The sequence below is a fragment of the Tigriopus californicus genome, chromosome 5 (genome assembly GCF_007210705.1).
Source record: "Tigriopus californicus strain San Diego chromosome 5, Tcal_SD_v2.1, whole genome shotgun sequence".
Lineage (NCBI taxonomy): Eukaryota > Metazoa > Arthropoda > Copepoda > Harpacticoida > Harpacticidae > Tigriopus > Tigriopus californicus.
The window spans coordinates 204,980-222,973 of NC_081444.1; the positions used below are offsets into that span (position 1 = coordinate 204,980).

Below are 17,994 nucleotides of genomic sequence, written 5' to 3' on the forward strand. Positions count from 1 at the left end.
AGAGGGTTTTTTGAGAATCCTTGGCATGGACAATTCTCACATAAGTTGCTCAAGGCGATGAATGATCAGTTGACCCAACCACATTTCTTTCATATGAAAAGGTTATTTAGCCTTTAAAAGATTTTTTTTTAGCCTCGTAGCACCTCATTCTATTGACCAGTCTATTCGATGCATTCCAAACCTGGTCTGGAGTGAACTTGATCCATATTCTGTTCTATTTTGTTCCTGGCTGTACCAGTATGGGGCCTCATTCTCTGTGCCCACTTCCAGAATCCGACGTGGAACGCGTCATTGGGCACTGGCGCCGGAAGACGAGGATAATGATCATAATGAACCTGAGCACGACATGAAGAATACGCATTCGCTGTGGATTCGTTCGCCAGATTCGCCACGTTGAAAATGATTAGGGCGTCTCATGCCATTTTTGACATGGACGTCTCCATTTGAGTCTTAATCTTATCCACTTGAAAGTGACCACCTCCAGCCAACCCAACTACCCAACTACCCAACTAGCCAGCCGGGTTTATAGCCAGTCAAAATGATGGACCGAATGAGCAATTGGGGATGGATATGTAGAGTGCAGTCTTTCAGGCTGGAAATTGAGTACCTACTGCACATATCCTTCATTGTCGACCAATAGACACATATGCGGTAATACTTCGTTTTCAATAAACTACCGACAATGCATAGGTATTCCCAAAACTCGACGGACGAAGCATGGGCCATTCATATTAGTTAATATGAATTACTTTCAAGTCTGTGCTCTATGCTCTACCTACGTATGTGTGTACTATGTACGTAGATTGGAGTGAGTGATCTCGAGTATTGTGTAGAAAGATAGATCATAGGTCACACGGAATGCGTCGCTCTTTTGGTACATTGTACCTAGTTGGACAGGAAGCGAGGCGATACTTTCATTGGATGTGGTTGGCTCTCAAGCCCGAGTCAAAATAAAAACCCGTCCCAATAAAGGTGTGAGAATAATTGAGATGCTCCCATCCATTCCCGGTGTCTTCCGACCATCAAGATCCATCTCCGATCCCTAAAGGGAGATCTGACTTGGTTGCAGTCGATGTTGGCGTCGTCGGCCGTTTCTCTTGTGGAATTGATCGAGCGTTGGTCGCCACTCAACTCTGCATTCCAGCCATTCACGTCGAGGTCAGAATGGATCGCAAAAACAGAAACAAGAGCATGGGAGCACAGCATAATCCACGCAAAAGAGGAGGAGGAGGAGGATAAAGATTAAAGCGATGAAGATGACGATGACGACGATGAAAAAGAGCAGGAAGGCCAGCGGTAACGGCAACGCCAACGAAGAAAATGAAGATTCCTCTGGGCTCATAGTGTGGTTGGTTGGATGCATGATGGGGTTTAGAGGCGTCTATTCCTGGTGTTGTATATGCAGCATACATGGACAATTAAAATGGTTGATGGTTCTGGCACCATTATCAACAGACTCATCAGGTGATCCTCATTAACCTTAGTACTCGGTGACAAAAGTCATAAAGTAGATTTGAATCCCTTCTCGAGGAGTCATAGCAGCTACGTAGACTTCTTCATTTGACGGCTCAATTCCTCACTCATTCCCTCTGGCAATGAAAGAAAAGGAGGCTCCAATATTGCGCCTTGCGGGACATGACAGTAGTGTCCGTGATCGGCTCCAAATGTCGAAGAAACGCGGTGCGTGTGTGTGCGTGTGTGTATGTGCGTGTCTATGTAATGTTGAAGAGCTCGAAAGACACCAACTGAGCCGCAAGCTCAAAGTAGCTTTGGGCTTATCAATTTTAAAACAAGCCGTTTTCTTGTTTTTCGAGGTAAACGCATTATGTCTACATTTTCGCGGAGAATAGGGCCGAGGACTGTTTATGTACCATTTGTATGTAGACGGAGAAGTGGTTATGTGTTCATTATTTTTGGCCAATGTGCGTTGACACTTGACCTGACCTTGGTCCTTAAAAGGTCTGGTTTTCAGAGAGGGCCATTGGCGGTGTTAGTGGAGATTCATGGTCATTGGGGGATGAGTAAAATCATTGACCCACCAAACATTATGCTGTGGTTCTCAAGCGTTGGTGGGATGGGACTTTGATCCAGCCGCTCGTTCTTCTGTTCTGCAAATTGACCTTTCAATTTAACCATATGGTTGGATAATGACCGAATTGACGCCAGGTTTTAAGCCCTCTTAGCTGTTGACTCTTGTCTGACAACAATGAAAATATTGATGTTCAGAAATACTCAAGTCAATCTAGCTGGCCGGGATGTGTTTGAGAAGGGGACATTTTTTTGAGTTTGGTTAGTTCGTGTCGAGATTTATGATCTGTTCAACTCTGACCGATGGAATTGACACTTTATGGTAGCACTAAAACCCGGAAAACTCAATACTTACAACGATGCAGGTTGTGTAAACAAGCTATCAAACCTTGACAACATCTGGGGACGAGAAGTCGAAGTCGTCCACTTATATCCAGTTCTGCAGTTGTTTCCATACGTAAAGGCATAAATTAGGATTTAAAAACACACTTTGTAAACACTACTGAGGCGATAGAACTTGTTTTCAAGACTTTCATGATGCATAAACCTCATAATAAATCATGTATTATCATAAGAATAAAGCGATAGATCGACTAAATCATCGATCGCCCAATAACTCCCTCCTACAGTATTGTGAATTCCATTTCAAACAGTGTCAGCACAGTATCAGAGTGAATGTGCCAATGGCCCAGGAATTTCTTCCTCAAACGTCAAGACACGATAGAGCGCTCAAAGCCAGTAACACAACGCCAATGTCGATTGTTTTTTTTTTGTTGACAAAAATTGGTTCCATTGGGATGTTTCATCTTTGCGTGTTGTACATCTTCAATGGAAACGCCTTTTTTTGTTCTTTGGGGACGGGGATTGGGAGGCCCATGATGGGTGGGGGCCTTGGTCTGAAAATATGAACTTGATTTGATCTTCAGTTTCGGCAGCCCTCGTCTCCTTCGGTTGTCACTCCTTCCTGTTTTACATTCTCATACTATACGTACATGCACAGTACATATCAGTTTTGAGAGTTTGAAGAGGTGTGCGTTTTTTGCGACCTACTTCGTCTTTCTTTCTCTCACGAGCAGACTCCTTTTTCCCACTTTTACATAGAATGTCGATGAGACACTTCCTGGGCACCTCAAAGGGAGCCCAACAAATTCATCCCATTTGTCCAATCTAAAACTGAGGTCGGCTGATGCGATTGCTGTCGTCTGAAAATGATCTGAGATCAGATTCGAGGGAGGAATCAGCTATCAATGGAAGGGTTGCCAGCGTATCTCGGATCGTACGTATATTGGGTGATTTCAATCCAGGCTCGTTTCAAGAATACCTAGTTTCAGGAGACATATTGAACGAGCTTGAACGACGTGCGGACGTGGTGAGAGGGCACCCAACCGTTATTGTTACCACGAGGGTGACCAGGGGGAAGCGAAAAAAGGGGAAGAAAAGGACATTTACGACCTCATTGAGCTTTGAAGTTTGACCTTTCAACTCTTTTCCCGGGGTAATTACTTGTACTCCAAGCAGGCGGAGAATCTCAACTTACTCGAGGGCAAGAAACAAAGACCAACGACATCGAAGACATCAATGAGGGAGGTATGGAGGTATGGTGGTGATTTAGACCCAGGCTTGCCCATCAACCGTTTGTTGCTCATTATTATGCATTTACCTCAAATAAATCAAATGGACTTTAAAGAGGATGAAGTGCTTAAAATCAGAGTTACATCATTGTTTCTCGTCATTTTGAAGCCTTTTGGTGTAGATAGTACTGTAGATAGTACCTCAATGCACTTAGTCAATGTTTGAAAAAAGCATCTGATGGTTGGATGCCAATGGAAACCCAATATAAAGGTATTAGTGTTTAGTTGCTGTTAATGGCCACTTTTTCTTCCCATTCAACCAAAAAACAAATTGATTACTTCATGTTTTGAATTCAATTTATATCAGCTTCCACTTGTTATTTGGACTATCAAAAATCGGTTTAATGATCCAGATTAGGGTGCAAAGCACGAACTTTAAGCATTGACGTCGAGAACTTGCTCTTCTGAGATGAGGCGTTGGAGGGTAAGGTATAAAGCATGAATCAGTAAGGAGATAGAAATGTAGATGGATAGATCTCTGACAAGTTGTCCAATGAAGTCACGACGAGCAGACACATTCAATGGCAAACAGATCCTGCCTCAGCCCTTATCTCGTCTACGTCAATTCCCGCCTCACGCACAATGACTTTCTGGATTTGACATTGTTCTCAAAAAAGGCCAATAAAACGAGTGGTAAAACGGAAATGAAGTCGTCATTTCACTCTCTCTCTCTCTCTCTCTCTCTCTTGTGTGTGCACACATTATTCAGGCGAAATTAGACACTACAAGAGTAGAGATCATGTATGCATGGGAATACGTTGCTTTATCGAAGGTTCAGTGCTCACAAACAAGCAGCGCACATTTAAGAACTTCAGTCAGCATTTCGTGCCTTGATTGTCAAGGAAGCATGTGCTGCACCTAACACAGAATACAAATAACTAAGGCAACATATGCAGGGGCCCATTGTTGAAAAATTAACTTTATAGTTATCATAATAGAATCGACCGGGTGCCCGGAAATACGTGTATCTGTCACGCAAGTTGAAAGCACAGAAAGAGGTGAGTTTGGATGTAAACACTAATTGGAAAATCAATACCTTTTGTGACACAAGATGTTTTCTATGGCACTCCATTCCATTTATGCTTCCGAATTGTCGCTGTCCACTCCCATGTGAAGCTCCATTTTGCGCCTGAAAGCATTCCACATCATCTTGAACATGGCCTTGGACATCCTGATCCAAGCTCCTCGAAGTCGTTCTTCAGGGAGCCCATACCCAAAAAGCTTATCAATTATCACAAAGCTCCCTCATCAAGGCTGTTTACCCCCAAAAGTTCGAAAAGTTTAGATTTGGCGAGGACTGGACTCACGTGTTTGCTTGGGCCAAAATCCTTTGGACCCGAACTTGTCGGACAAGAAATGGTGGACAAGTTTCGAATTGTGGCTCAAACAACTTTGAATGGCCCTTTTGGGCACACATGAAGAAACCACATCAAACAGTACTACGAGTTAAAGCTAATGGAATGTGTAACCCCTCTTCCCAAAATCAATTTCCACCCATGAAAAAGAAAGTCAGGGCAAGCTCCGCCAGAATGAGCTCCCCAGCCAGAGATTCCGTGCCAGCAGTTGCACTCTTAAGGCCATTAAAATAATTTATCCCTTTATATTAATTATCAAATACTAGCCCATGACAAAAGCCATTTAAGAGATGGCTTATACTGTCATCAATCTGATCTACCATGCAATGGAAGTTATCGACTAAGAAGTAGCAAACGTTTCCCATGCATTGAATATATAATTTATATATCAAGTTCATCTTTTTCTCAGGCTTCACTGATCCAATATGGAATGGGGCCATATTTTCAGTTTCATTTGAATCTATTCCCGTAACATACTTGTAGCGCCATAAATGGAGGAATAGTTTGAAAAAGCTAAAACTACATATGTTTCACCTCTTCGAGTTATTTTGTCCAATGCGAGTAGAATACAACAGTCCTTTCACAATCCTGCCTTTATCTTGATTGCCACTCTTTGTCTGTTATAAAAGTAACAGGAATGCCATACTAACTACCTTTGTTTGTGTTTTGAAATTAGGACAAATATGGGCCAATTACGAGCAGAAGAAGTACAATCAACAAATGCAGTTTGGCTCTCCTTTCACCAAGTGTCAAAATTGCACACACGTATTCTGAACAGGATTGCATTTTGGTGCTGGTCTTGGTTGTGCAATCCGCCAATGTCAAGATTGCTTCCAATGCAACAATTACGATTGTGTCGAAAGATAGAGTATTTTTTGGAGAATTAATATCAATACTATCTTTTGCGGCATTTCCTCACTGGTTCTCGAACTACCCTACACTGAAGCCGGAGATAAGTAGACAATTGCAATATTTTTGACCTCCAAGGGCTTAACTTGATCCGAAGCCTCGTCACGTCTTTTTTAATTTTGAATGGGTTGCTGTCACAGCAGCGCCGAGTTCACCAATGGAGATCTGCCTGAATAACTGTCTGCTTGACTGACTGGTTGATTTGTTGGTTGCACCGACCAAGTTAGGGAGTGTACTAAAGCGTAAAGAGTGAACGATCATGGTGGAACAAAATGTTTACCCAAAGGCGGAATTCTCCAGCAAGGTACGTGTAAATATGAATTCCACGACGATTCTTTTTCATCGACCTCTTGGGCGAATCGAAGGAAGAGCTTGTTCATTGGTTGTATACAATGCCTACATACATTGCTTGATCAATGTAGTAGGCCCTTGCTCAATGGCCTGGTGACTTGGTGACTTGGTGGTTTGGTTGGCTGCCTTCTGTCACGAGTTCCATTTGAGACGACAACGAACAAATGTTTCGGGGAATCTTTTTTGACATGGCATGACCCGGTTGGTGTTGTTAATGTTGCACGGGATGTCATGGGGCCAGCCATTACTATGAAGATGATGATCCGTATGATAGTATCAATTGTTCTCCTCCTCCTCCTCCTCCTCCTTCTTCTTGCGGGCCTCATAAAGCCCCACTTGTTAAACTCATAATTAGGCTCAGAACAACGACCAACCAACCGAACTAGGTACATACGCACAAAGAGAGTCAGTCATACGCCGACTCCATTGCACCACTATCAGCCCCACCACCACCACAACCAACAACAACAACAGAAACAATGACAACAACAGCAACTACAACCGCAAAGACCACGACACCTAGTCCCCATTGTGTTTGTGGGTCTCATAGAGTTAAAACATGTAGAGTCAAATCTAAAACTTGAACTTCTTGGTCTCTGGTTTGTCCCAGGTGGATGTTTTCTTTTTTGGGTCAGGTCGAATATGGTGAACAAACCATGAAAGAGTTCTTCACAAAGCACTAGAAAAATGGTTGTAACCATTATCACGAAAAAAATATGATTTCCTTAACGTTTGAAATTAAAAGAAGATGCAGCACATATCATCATTATGTCTGCATTCAATCAAAATACCCATTTTCTTGCAGCATCAGCATTAGCATGGCATTAATTGCTATCAACAATTCATTAATATATGTGAGCTTATCAATTGTGTAGAGTAGAGGAGCAGAAGGAACTACATGAATCCAAATGGAAAGAGTTTCTGGAAAAGTAAAGGAGAAATAAGAAGAGCTAGAGAGGAGCGAGAGGAGCAACATCGAAACACAGATCAATTATCATAATCACTATCTTTCTTATGCTCCGTTATGAAACGATAAGCTGAACTTCCTCTTGGTGTTTGTGAATGAATACGCGTACACTCGAATGACCGAAATATCTGTGGGGTCTCTAAACGCAATGGCGTTATGGCTCAAAGAAGTGTTTCTTCCCCCTCCCTCCTTAATTCTTATGCTGAATTGGGAAGAACGTGTCAAATAAGGTAGAACACAATAGAGCAACAAACACATACTGGGCACCAGGTCGGAACCAGTATGATAATCGGTATTCCGCATCAAACCAATAGACACTCAATTAAGTGGTGTCTGTCATCATTTCGGATGCGCAAAAAAAGGTTCACCCCAGAATTGCCGTTGATCTGACTTGTGCAGAACCCTACATGCTACTCTGTAGGTAGGCATGGTACCCACCCCTGATGAGCGAGTGTTTGTTCCTTGAGAGCCAAATCAAACCAGTCAGATGGTTATTTGTTCGTCCATTAAGGGAGCAAACCATTAATCGATGATCAATTGAAATCAAATGTACACTCGCCCCAGCAGCGGCTGAATGCACTCGAGGACTTTATCGAGGACCTCGGGGCGAGTTAATGCCATTTTCACGATCTTCCGATGTGGCAAGCCAGTGGGGAGCTAAGTTCTCTTAATCAAATGAACGTTTTTTTCATCCACGGAAAATTAGAGGCCTCAAACCAACCACCGGTTTTGGAGGGCGACAACTACAATGTACACTGTACTATCAATTCTCCGCGGCCCTGCGTGTCTTGTGGTTCAATTTGGGATGAACCAATTTTGAGCTTGAATATAGATGAGGCGGCGCCGCATCTTCTTCATCATGATTGTTGTTATTATTATCATTATCATGAACCTCCTCCCCCTTCCTCTCGTCATCTTCATCTCCGTCCTCGTCTCGGTCATGATATTTTTAATTGCGTCATCTTCAAGCCCTTGATCATCCATCCATGGATCCATCGATCGATCGATCGATCGATGATCTCAAATCGTTGATCCGCTCTCGAGACATTAACGGGATGGATAAGTAAGTAGCTGTTGGAGTGGGAGTAGTACTTTGGGTGCTAGGGGTGCTAGGGGTGATCGGAGCCGTATCTAGTGGCCGCAGTGGTTGCAATAGCAGGGTAGACGACGATGGGCTGGTCGTAGAGATAGGCTCAACATCGTGCTTGGGCTCGGAAAGACGCTCGGAAGCTCTTCTCCTCTTACCTCTTACGTACCGAGATGTACACCACACATACCACCACGACCGGCATAAAGCATGATGGAGCACCTCTCAAGGTGACAGTAGCAGTCTTGGATTATCCATTAATACTAATGGTATCGGGGTGTTTAAATTCCACGTCGGGTCGATTCCGCAGGTATACAGTATGTACATAGGCAGCAATAATAGCAAACCAATCCGTGAGATGGGATTCACCATCATGGCCACTAATGAGTAATGAGTCGCTAACCATTGTTTTGCATTCCCCCGCCCAATTTTAGCTTCGGCCAAACATGAAACAACGAAAACGAAGATGCTGGAGAGGGTTTTAAATAAGTTGAAAGATCAAGGATTCATTTTCCTCTTGCAATAGCTGACTCTGATTTAGATATCACAATGGCGGCTTCAGGGTGGGTGGGTTGTTTCTGCCAATTTTATCTAATAATCATTTCATCTTATGGGGATTCCATGAGAAGAAAATTAGAATTCCGCATAGTGCAACTGAATTCAAGTGATTTTCTGTTTGCTGCAAGCGTCAACATTATTTTTTCAGTCGAAATTTTGCACAACGCACTTTTCAAACATTCAAACGAGGTTATATCGAGCCAAAATATCGTAAAAATAGTCTAATATAGAAATTTGATAAAGAAAAGAGGTAGGCGTGTCTTTCGTTATCGTTTCCTTTCTTTGAGAATCCTGTCTTTTTCAACTAGACTCCCCATATTTTCTCACTTTGTCAGTCTCTAATTACAAGCTCTTTCTTAAAGTATTCCAGATTTCAGGTCTGGAGGCCCTTCATGATGGCCTATCATGTTAAATTGATCCTTGCTGAGCAATTAACCCATATTCCCATGGCTACAAAATTCATTCATGGGTATCTCTGAGATCATCTAAATTGGGCCTTTGTGTGAGCGCAAATTCGCTTCTTGAGCCTAGGACATTCTTGCCTCAATTATTGATTATCTTCACAAGTTGATTGTATCTTTCTAGTACATCACTTGGCTTTTCTTGAAGGGTAATCTTTGTCAAGACTAGCCTTTCCCCATGTTTGCCAGACCCCAAAGTGGAGTGGGTTTTTGGATCTAAAGCTGAACTTAACCTTCTCAAGAAGACATGTTTTCAATATGATCTGAAAAATATTGTCTGTCCACGAAGGAAAAAAAGGAAAATCTGCGACATCCTTTCTTGAACTTGATGGCGATATTAACGTCTTTTCTATGGATCTACTCATCGTGTAGCATTTATAATGTTTATCTATGAATGTGTGGCATCTAACGCAAAACATTTGTTGAACGGAAGGGAAGATGTTGGGATTTGCCTCTTTTATGCCATGGTTCTTGGTCAGCCCTAAAGACAGACTTGGTCCTCTGGGTATCAAAATATGTCTTTGCATCAATTTGTGCTTTTTGATAGACTTTGAATTTTGAAATATTAAGGAGAAATTCAATCAGAGAACTAAACAAGAATGTGCCTTTTGTAACTTTTTGCAAAGATAATGAGGACATCCGGTAGGATTGTTCTAGTTTCATGTGGATTCTGTGAGCGCCATAGTTGATGAACCCAACCTTTACAGTCTATTCTTAATGCTTATGTTTGATCATGCATTTTTAAAGCTTTGGGTTTCGTTTACAATAACCAGCAGTCAAAAATCGATAAATTTGACTTGTTAAGAAAAACGCAATTAGCTCTCACGCTCATTTTAAGTTGAGTGCAAAGAGATACCTGTCTCATACTATACTGAACAGTACTACAATTGCCGGGGACTTACACTCTGAAAATACGAATCACGCTCAACAGGTTTTGGGTATCTGGAACACTTGGTTTGTATGTAAAACAGGAACGGGATTTCGACCTCAGGCTAGTATGTAGATGAGCATGTACCTACATGTTTACATCAAATCAAAGCAGTCTTGTCAAAATTCCATGCGACAGTTGCCCCTTTTTTCTCAATTCTCATGTACTAAATGTCTTGCTTGCCACGCCGGCCATGAATTGAAAATGTTCAACAATCGTCGGAAATGGGTGCGCTCGGCCTATTGAGAATCCGTAGATTTGCCCAGACACTTCAAATGGAGCAATTATTTCCGATACATATTTTCTGAGAGGGAGGCTTCTCCGACGACCAAATCACCCTCGCTACACACGAGTATGTAAGCCCGAGGCTTGACGTGACATCCTCTTTAACGATAATTATTCCACCCAACCAACCAACCAAGCAACCAATCAACCAAGCAAGCAAATCACTGTCTCGCTGTCTGTACGTGATTGTAGGAGTCGATGAAGAAGATCGAGATGCATGAGCGTCGCTACAAATACACAGATCGAACTCCTGACATACAGGGTTCAAGTACTACGTAGACCACCGAATGAGCCTTCAAAACATGTACAACACTACTATGACATGCACAAGCTTGCCACCAGGCCCAAATATGTCATATCCTCCCCAATGAAGCTGAGCATGGCATCAACCTAACTGTTCTTGTTACCTTTTTGAGGATCCTTATCAATATTTTGTCGTTGCCTGGGCCGGAGTTTGTTGTTGGTGATTCGGGGGATGATTACGTACGTATATACACTTTAGTATACTATTATAGTGGTGCAAAACAAATAGAAGAAGTCGGAGTTGTCATGTCACCGAACTCAGCACCTGTATGTATGTAATCTCGATCTTGGTGAGTATAGCGCAAAGAATGCCAAGAAAAGAGACAATGGGATGCTCACAAACGTGTTATGTGCTAAATGCCTGCAAAGTAGGCACTTCACTCGAAGACAATAGTGCGGTTCATTATCGTACTCAACGCTCAGGTCCTGTGCTGCAGTCATGTCAGGCCTCTCTCCTCGAACCTCGAATTGCGCCCCTTAAAACGACCGGCAGTGTTGTCGTATCGGAATGACAAATCTCTCGGCTAAGATTAATTGCTGCGAGGCGGAATGAGTTGAGGAATTTAACGGTCACTTTAAAAGCAACAAACTCGCACCAAAACTCTAATTGGGATGCCCTGTTTCCTTTTCCAAACGAGACCGGAACATCTCAAAGGGCTCCCATACCTGCAGGACAATGCTCAAACAGTAGCCACCAAATGATTTGAAAGCGCACCCCTCAAAACAAGATTCATAGTCAGTTTACGCTCTAGGCCAGTTAGTTATCGTTGAACTGGGTATCCCTTTATTGATAATTCTTCAAGAATGAAAACTGTCCCGCCCTCTCATTCCATTCTCTGAACTCTTTCTCTAAGTGTCCAAATACTTCAAAAGATCACAGTCTCAATCTCAAAGCTAGCAATACAGAGAGCATCAGCCACCATCTTATGTCTAATCTTCATCAAAAGAGCGTCCACCTTAGTGTCTCCTTTCCAATTTGTCTCCCGATCAACATCCATCTCTTTTGATTTCAAATATGCCGGCTCAAACCGTTGCCTCAGATGTCAGGCATTCATGTGGCTGTGCCACAGCGGTTCTATCGTTTCTACGAATCCTCTCCTCTCGTTTGGACTGACGCATTTCCGGCGTCCGTACTCATTGCTAGATAGGATGGATCTTGGTGCGTTACCGAGCTCCTCCGTTCGGGAATTGCATTGCGAGCGTCATGGGCCTTTGGCCGAGCATCCCTCGGCCAATCATGGAAGATCGTGCGTGCGTCAACGGTGTCCAACGTCTACCGGAGGGCAAAGAAGAATCCCAAGTTCGAACCTGGAATGCCCAATAATGCCCTTTTTCTGGGGCCAACCGAAAGATCCCACAAGTGAGTCTGTTAGCCCTCGTGAATCCAGACGAGAGAATCCTTTCCATCGTTTAAAGATCAGTTGTCTGTCAAGCCTCGATCAGGTTGTGGGTGATATTCAAATAGGATCGACCGATTGGACATTTCCAGGACCTAGGTCTTTCAGAGGGTGAACATAATTGTTTTAGCTTTTTGTGAACGATCCTACTGGCATCTAGAACCAGAGTGCATAAGGACACCGACAAGTGCTTGGTCCTCAGTGTAGAAGCGCCCAAAGAAACTGCCCCTTATTGTAAATAGGGCTACCACTCTCAATCGAGCAAATCGAGCAACGATGGCGGTAAGAATTGATCTGTGTAGTAGATTGATCAAAGTTTCAACCCTGGTTAACAACTAGATTTTGTTATTCAACTTTCGGTCAATACCTGTATAGGGATATTGGGTTGACATTGACAGGTTTGTCCAACATGGGATGCTCAATCATTATATTTTTCAATATTTCTTCCAAACTAAGTGTAGCCTTCTAAAAGATTCCCCATACAACATTAATAGCGTTTGTGTGCAGTCCTATGCTTCATGGTATGAAAAAAGCCGTGCCTCGAATGATTGAAACCTCAGTAGCAATCGTACAATCGACCAAACCTTTCAAGTACAAAAACAACCATGGCCAATCCGAGACCGGCGATCCACACTGAGAAAACTCCTTGGACGTGTTCGAAAGCCAAGGGTTGAACGAGCTCATTGTCCGCTGTATTGTCTTTTCTTGGTGGTTGAACGGCAAATTCCTGGGCAAACTTGGACAACAATCCCGACGACTTGATAACTTCCAAAATGGGATCGAAATCTGACTTCCAAGTATGCGCGGAGTGAACCATAAATCCTGTTCGAGCCATGTAAACGATCTCTCGACTGAACACGTAATTGGTCAAATCCGCTTGCCGAAAGGTCACAAATGCTCCAGATTTGCTTTGGATGTCATCTTGAACCCATAAGGGAAGTTGTCCGTTTTCAAGGGTGTACAGATGGTGGTTCTCTTTCGTTTTGGCAATGACACGCACATGCGCAGGATTGGGAGAATTCTCAAACAAGGAAACCAACTGCGACCCATTGGGTACGTACATGGGCTTGTCATAGTCCAAGAGATCCTGCAAGAACATTAATTTATCAAGCATGCTAATTGACATGGAGGAACCCTTTTGTCCCACCTGGGTGACTTGAATTGGATTGTTCAACTCCACAGAAACGAGATGAGCCAAGAGAGTGCTGCGGTAGAAGTTAGAGATGAGTGCCGCCATCAAGAGCCAATTGAGAAAGGTCAAGCAAGATGAGGCTCCACGAGGAAACGGAATTTGAGCCACTTGACACGTGAGAACGGCCAAAGGAGTCATAAAGTAGTCGCTGGAACTTCGCTCGTGCTTCAAATAGTAGTATGTCAAAGTCATCCTTGATGATGGTTCCGATCTGGCACGATACTTGTGCAAATTGCTACTCGCATATGTGTAATGGATGCCAAGGAATGTCAAGCATACGGTCAAGAAGGCTAGAATTAACAAAGTCCAAACGGTGTTCTCAAAAACACTGACCACCCGATATACCGGGTCTTTGGGCTTGGGCATGGGACTGGCATAGCCATATTCCAGCGGGTAGATCATCGCCGTGAAATGAACCACCTGAGCGCGGTCCAATGAAATGGTGGGAAGTCCGATACCCATGTCTGACCGTCCCGTTCGCACCTTGGAATCATAAATCCATGACGAAACCGATTACTAATCATTGACCGATCCGGACTAACCTGACGTGCTATCATGCTTGGAGTTGTTATGGCGCTACATACGCATATACTTACACTCTCCACCATGCCTGCCCAACGCCCACTGCCATCTCTCTGTCCGTGGGAGAGTTCCGCGTGCAGGGTGTAATTGAATTTGAACTTTCCCGCCAGGATCTCTATGATTCTCAAGTCCACCCCGGAAACCGGTTCGGAATAGACAATAAAGGGCGAGGCTCCGATGAAGGAAACTCTCAGGGTCTTATTCTCCAGTGGATGGCAACACGAGGTACAAAGCGTGTGGTACACGTCTTCAAACGCGGATGAGTTCAAAGCCACTTCAAAGGTTTGAATCCGTCGTTCCTGACATCGGGGACAAATCGATCCAAGGGTGACTTTGGCATCTGTTGGAACATAACAAACCAAAAATGACTGAAATGCGTGGCTCTGGATCGCATTGGAGCTAAGACTACCATTATGTCTCTTTTATCGGACCATTCAATTCAAGGAACATGAAGAATGAGAATCGGTATTCAACTGAAAAGAGATGCTCAATTCCAACGAATAGGGCAACAACAACAGCAGCAGCAATAACAACAACAACAACAACAACACTGATGACCATGGGGATATTTTCAGGAGGCTTGCACCCAGGATGCAATGCGATTGTTGCCGGCCAACCGACCCTTCAGTCAGTTCAAGCTGTCGAGAAGGTGCTTTTGGTGGTGATGGCGGTGGTCGTCAAAAAAGTGCAATGCCATAATGATAAGTGTGACTGATCTCAATTGAGCATTGAACAGAAGTGAAGGGAGGAAGGCAAGGATGACGGGAGGTGAAGAAAAAACAAGACGAAGAAGGAAGTGCCTCGGACTTACTCTGCTCAACAGGATGACGATGAGTGTGTCCAATTTGAATGGTAATGGCCGCTCTGGGTTCGGTCATTTCTTGCCGTGGTGGATCATCAAAGTCTGACCCAGGAAGAATTGGTAGTAATTGCTCATCCTTAATGGTGTTGTTTGTATCTTGTACAAAGATTAACCTGTAATTCGAAATGGACTTGGCGGATTGAAAAAACCGCCAAGCCATTTGCGAATGCCGCCAATGAGTGATGAAAATAATGCAATGCGGAAAGGACGACCTCCGAGTCTCCAGGGTGACTTTCATACGCCACAATTGGTTCGCCGTTTGAAATCGCCAAATGGCGTGCTGGTTTCCCAGTGGGACATTGGCCAAATCCCATTTGTAGACAACGATATCACACAAATCAACTCCAACATCATCAGCAGCAGCAGCAGTATGAGCAGCAGCATCAGCAGCAGCATAAGCAGCAGCATGAGCAGCAGCATGAGCAGCAGCATGAGCAGCAGGGTGTCGTGAGGACCGTGAGCTCCCATTGGGTTGAGGCGGCATCAGGCCCCCGCTTCCTTCTCTCTTGTCGCTTTGTTGTACACACATCATTGACAAAGACGAAGATGAGCAAGAGGGGCGAGATGAGGATTCCAGATCAATGATCCGTTGGAGCACTTGCTCGAGTTTTGATTGAATGGTTGGCGGCACGCACGAGGAATTTGTCAGGATAACTTGATGCTCGATCCATAAGAGCCCGAAACTCAAGAAGATCCAGTTCATGGCTCAACTTGTATTGGAGTCCACGTTTTGGAGGTGTTCGAGTCCAGGTTACCTGAGTGAATGTACAGACAGTTTCAGAGTTGAGCTTAGGAACCAACCAACCAACCCACAGTGTTTATTTAGTACATGGCAAGCATTACTATAGTACAACCGATTAAATTGATTACTGCAAGTGACACGGTTGATGAGGGCCACTTGGGAAGGTCTGATAGGTCGTTGCCAGACTATTGGTTGTACTTGTCACTCATTCCGAAACACAATGAGTGATTGAAAGCTTAAACAGAATCAATCAAACCAATCTACCCCGGACGGTCCAGATAAAATGCTTTTAATGTGCAGAGGAAAGTTTCATCTTTCCCACCAGATGATTCAATCCTGCCTTAGTTTTAAGATCTCCAAGAGCTGAAAGGCATGCAAACGAATGTCGTGCAACAACAAAATCACGTCCCAAGGTTTCTTTTGACTAACGGGCCCACAATGAAAAGATATCATTCAACAACAAGTACCAACCAATACCAATCGTAATGATGAATGATGTTGGATTTCTTCTCCCAAGGTCTGCCTAAAATGGGAGCAAAGTCCAGAAGCGGAGGCAACCTGCATCAACAAAAGCCATATAAAATCATCAGAAAACAACCAACCACGCCCTGTGACGATAAGCTTGTTATTGTGGAAAATCTCAAAAATAGAACAGATATATTTTCCCAAGGGTCAATATTAATGAATGACAGACCCAATAAATTATGTCGTAGAATAGATATCTCAATGAATGATAATGACTGAATTGGTTGCCTTGTCACATTTGAGTAGACGGTTTCATATCCTCATGAAACGCTTGAGGATTCGGGCTCGTTTCTCTTCAAACGACTCAGGAACCACCGCGGTTCCAGCTGGCTTTGTAACTGAAGATGAGCGATCCTTGGGTCGCCTTCTCGATGACCCAGGGACGACTGAAACACCGGGGTCGGTTTGGTGAGCATTGTTTTTGCCGTCCTCTTTGACAGTCTGAGCAGACTTGGCGGTCACCGTGGTGGCCAAAGGCGGGATAAACAGTCCGGGCCTTCGAGCACTATGAGAGTAGTCGAAGATGAGCAGATTGTCACTTTGAGCCATAAATTGGCCTTTCAACGTGAACCCTTGAGAGGAAGTGATTGTTTGGAGCATGAGTAGTAGCAGGGGTAGCACCATCCAAGTCGTTGGCATTGCCATCTGAGATGAATAACGATAATTATGAATAACAATGGCCTAATCATTAGTGATCTCGAATCACACTCACCCAAGCCCATGGAGTTGCCATCATACCATTCAAATAAAGATGATGATGATCATGATCATGATCATGATAATGATGGTGATGATGGTGATGAAGACGCCTATGATGAATTCTTTTGTTCTTTTCGAGAAGAGTGTTTGGAAAAGCTAGGCCTCGGACACGAGTCAATACACTGACATTCCGTTATCCTTTGAGTGTATGTCTTATAAGAAAATGTCGGATTTGATCACAAAGGCGGCAGGCACAGTGCTGAGCCCACGGTAGAATCGTTGGAAGAATCGCTGAGCTGACCAACCTCTGGGCCAGAAATGATATGTTCTCACTACGTACAAGAATAGTTGGGTGGTGCTCCCGCGATGTACAGTAGAGGGCAAACGTCAACTGGCCACCGACTGCACTGTACTCAAAATAGACATGTTGATCGTATGCTGTTATCAGGATACACTCGTAAAGCACTCACATGAATGTAATGCATAGTTTGCACTCTGAAAGATCGCACTTGCCGTTGTGCATCAAATAATTTAGCCGTCTACGTCAAAATGAGAGACGGTTATGAACCTTCCTTAGGGTTTTTGGCCAATGGAGCAAGAGCTTGAACCTAGCATCAATCGAAAATCGCATTGTCATTTATTCACACGTCCAGCTTCAAAAACGAGTCTGATTTTCTTCTGAAATGAGCGGTCCTCTGAGAGACATAAGGCGCTTTAGCATATCGATAACAATGATGTCACCGAAGAAACGCCAAAGAGTCTGGAGAAAACGCGTTTGGCATTACTCCGGAATTGGAGGCTAGCTGGCGTTTATCTGGATTGAGATGCTCTATAACTTATTTCTCCGCCGGCGGAAATACGTCCAGCTTTTTGAACTGGAATCCATCTAATGGCCATCCTTCCTCCATCCCTTCAGCTTGCTATTTGGTAGTTTCTATATCACGTTATGTTGTAATTAGTCAACAAGTATCTACCTATCTATCTCTATCTAAGTATCTATAGTATTTGGCAAATCCCTCACTCTCTTGATCGGTAAAGGTGAACGAGAAAAATAATGACAAAGCGATTTCCACCATAGGCAACAATTTAAACCAACATTGCCCATTAAGTTGACGACTCCCATCTTTACAAA

General features: G+C 43.6%; 3 protein-coding genes across 3 annotated transcripts in view; 1 reads left to right on the forward strand and 2 right to left on the reverse strand.

Moving 5' to 3' along the window:
* The first annotated feature begins 12,249 nt into the window (after window positions 1–12,249).
* LOC131880073 (uncharacterized) overlaps window positions 12,250–17,994 on the forward strand; it is a 45,525-nt gene continuing 39,780 nt past the window's right edge. Inside the window, exon 1 of the mRNA XM_059226581.1 lies at window positions 12,250–12,542. Coding sequence (XP_059082564.1) covers window positions 12,537–12,542 — 6 coding nt within the window. The 5' untranslated portion in view covers window positions 12,250–12,536. The remainder of the gene's footprint in view (window positions 12,543–17,994) is intronic.
* Window positions 12,464–14,480, reverse strand: LOC131880074 (uncharacterized). The gene is made up of 3 exons (XM_059226582.1): window positions 14,049–14,480; window positions 13,408–13,935; window positions 12,464–13,347 (listed from the first exon to the last, which is right to left on the reverse strand). The coding sequence occupies exons 1-3, from the start codon at window positions 14,058–14,060 to the stop codon at window positions 12,817–12,819; spliced, it is 1,071 nt and encodes a 356-aa protein (XP_059082565.1). The 5' UTR covers window positions 14,061–14,480; the 3' UTR covers window positions 12,464–12,816.
* On the reverse strand, window positions 16,279–17,297 carry LOC131880076 (uncharacterized). The gene is made up of 2 exons (XM_059226584.1): window positions 16,876–17,297; window positions 16,279–16,808 (listed from the first exon to the last, which is right to left on the reverse strand). Exons 1-2 carry the CDS (start codon window positions 16,897–16,899, stop codon window positions 16,416–16,418), a joined length of 417 nt encoding a protein of 138 aa, XP_059082567.1. The 5' UTR covers window positions 16,900–17,297; the 3' UTR covers window positions 16,279–16,415.